The 935-nt window shown below is 66.4% G+C and overlaps 1 protein-coding gene across 1 annotated transcript in view; it reads right to left on the bottom strand.

Moving 5' to 3' along the window:
* TRIM71 (tripartite motif containing 71) overlaps window positions 1-433 on the bottom strand; it is a 61,857-nt gene extending 61,424 nt beyond the window's left edge. Inside the window, exon 1 of the mRNA XM_015596910.1 lies at window positions 14-433. Coding sequence (XP_015452396.1) covers window positions 14-433 — 420 coding nt within the window. The remainder of the gene's footprint in view (window positions 1-13) is intronic.
* Window positions 434-935: the final 502 nt, after the last annotated feature.

Below are 935 nucleotides of genomic sequence, written 5' to 3'. Positions count from 1 at the left end.
CGCCCGGCCCCGCTGGGGCGCCTGCACGCCCGTTCTTGGGCGGCGGCTCGTCGGCGGTGGCCACCACCGCGTCGAGCAGGTTGCTGAGCAGGAAGGCGGACGAGGGCAGCGCGTCCATGCCTGCCGCTTCGGCCAGCACTACTTTCTGGTCGCACACAGGGCAGCGCAGCTTGAGTGGCTCTCCTGGCGCGCCGCCGGCTGCAGCCGGCACCCGATGCGCCTCGAGGCACGGGCGGCAGAAGGCATGCAAGCAGGGCAAGACGTGCAGGCGGCGCGCCGCAGCCCCGGGGCCCCCGCCGCCGCCCCCCGACGACGTGGACGTCTGCGAGGACGACGACGACGCAGACGAGTTGGAGGAGAGCGGCACCGGCGAGCCGCACATCTCCTTGCACAGCAGGCAGATCTGGAAGTCAGTCTCAGAGAACGAAGCCATTTGCAACCAGGCCCGGAGGAGGGAGGAGACCAGAGAGGAAGAGGAGGAGAGGAGAGTGCGGACGAGGTGGGTGGGGGAGCCGCCGACTCACTCAGAAAAATGCATCGATTAGACCTGCAATCCAGGAGCAGGCACCAGAGCGGCGCGGCCCGCTTGGCCTCGCCGCGTCCGGCCCGCGCGCTGCCAGCCCCGACGCTGCGGGCATTAAATGCCACTATCCAGAGGCGACACAGATTCTTCCCGGAGGACGTGGGGGCTGCGTGCCTTCCGAAGCGGGAGCGCCGGAACAAGTCCCGACTCGCGAGGGTCGAGCGGGGGCAGGGAGGTCAGGGGACACGCTGGAGCAGCTGGAGCTTGGCTTCTCGCTCGCTGAGGGAAGTCCTCTAAAGTAGAGTCCGCTGTGCAATCTCAGCCCGGCGGGAGAAGCAGAATTTGGTTCGACGAGTATTTGGTGCGTTGCTTTCCTTTAAACGAATTTAGTTAGTCTCTTTTTGGGAGAGAA

Source organism: Pteropus alecto, unplaced genomic scaffold (assembly GCF_000325575.1).
Source record: "Pteropus alecto unplaced genomic scaffold, ASM32557v1 scaffold10, whole genome shotgun sequence".
Taxonomy (NCBI): Eukaryota; Metazoa; Chordata; class Mammalia; order Chiroptera; family Pteropodidae; genus Pteropus; species Pteropus alecto.
Note: the sequence above shows the minus strand (reverse complement) of the source record. Positions and strands in the feature narration are given on the sequence as shown.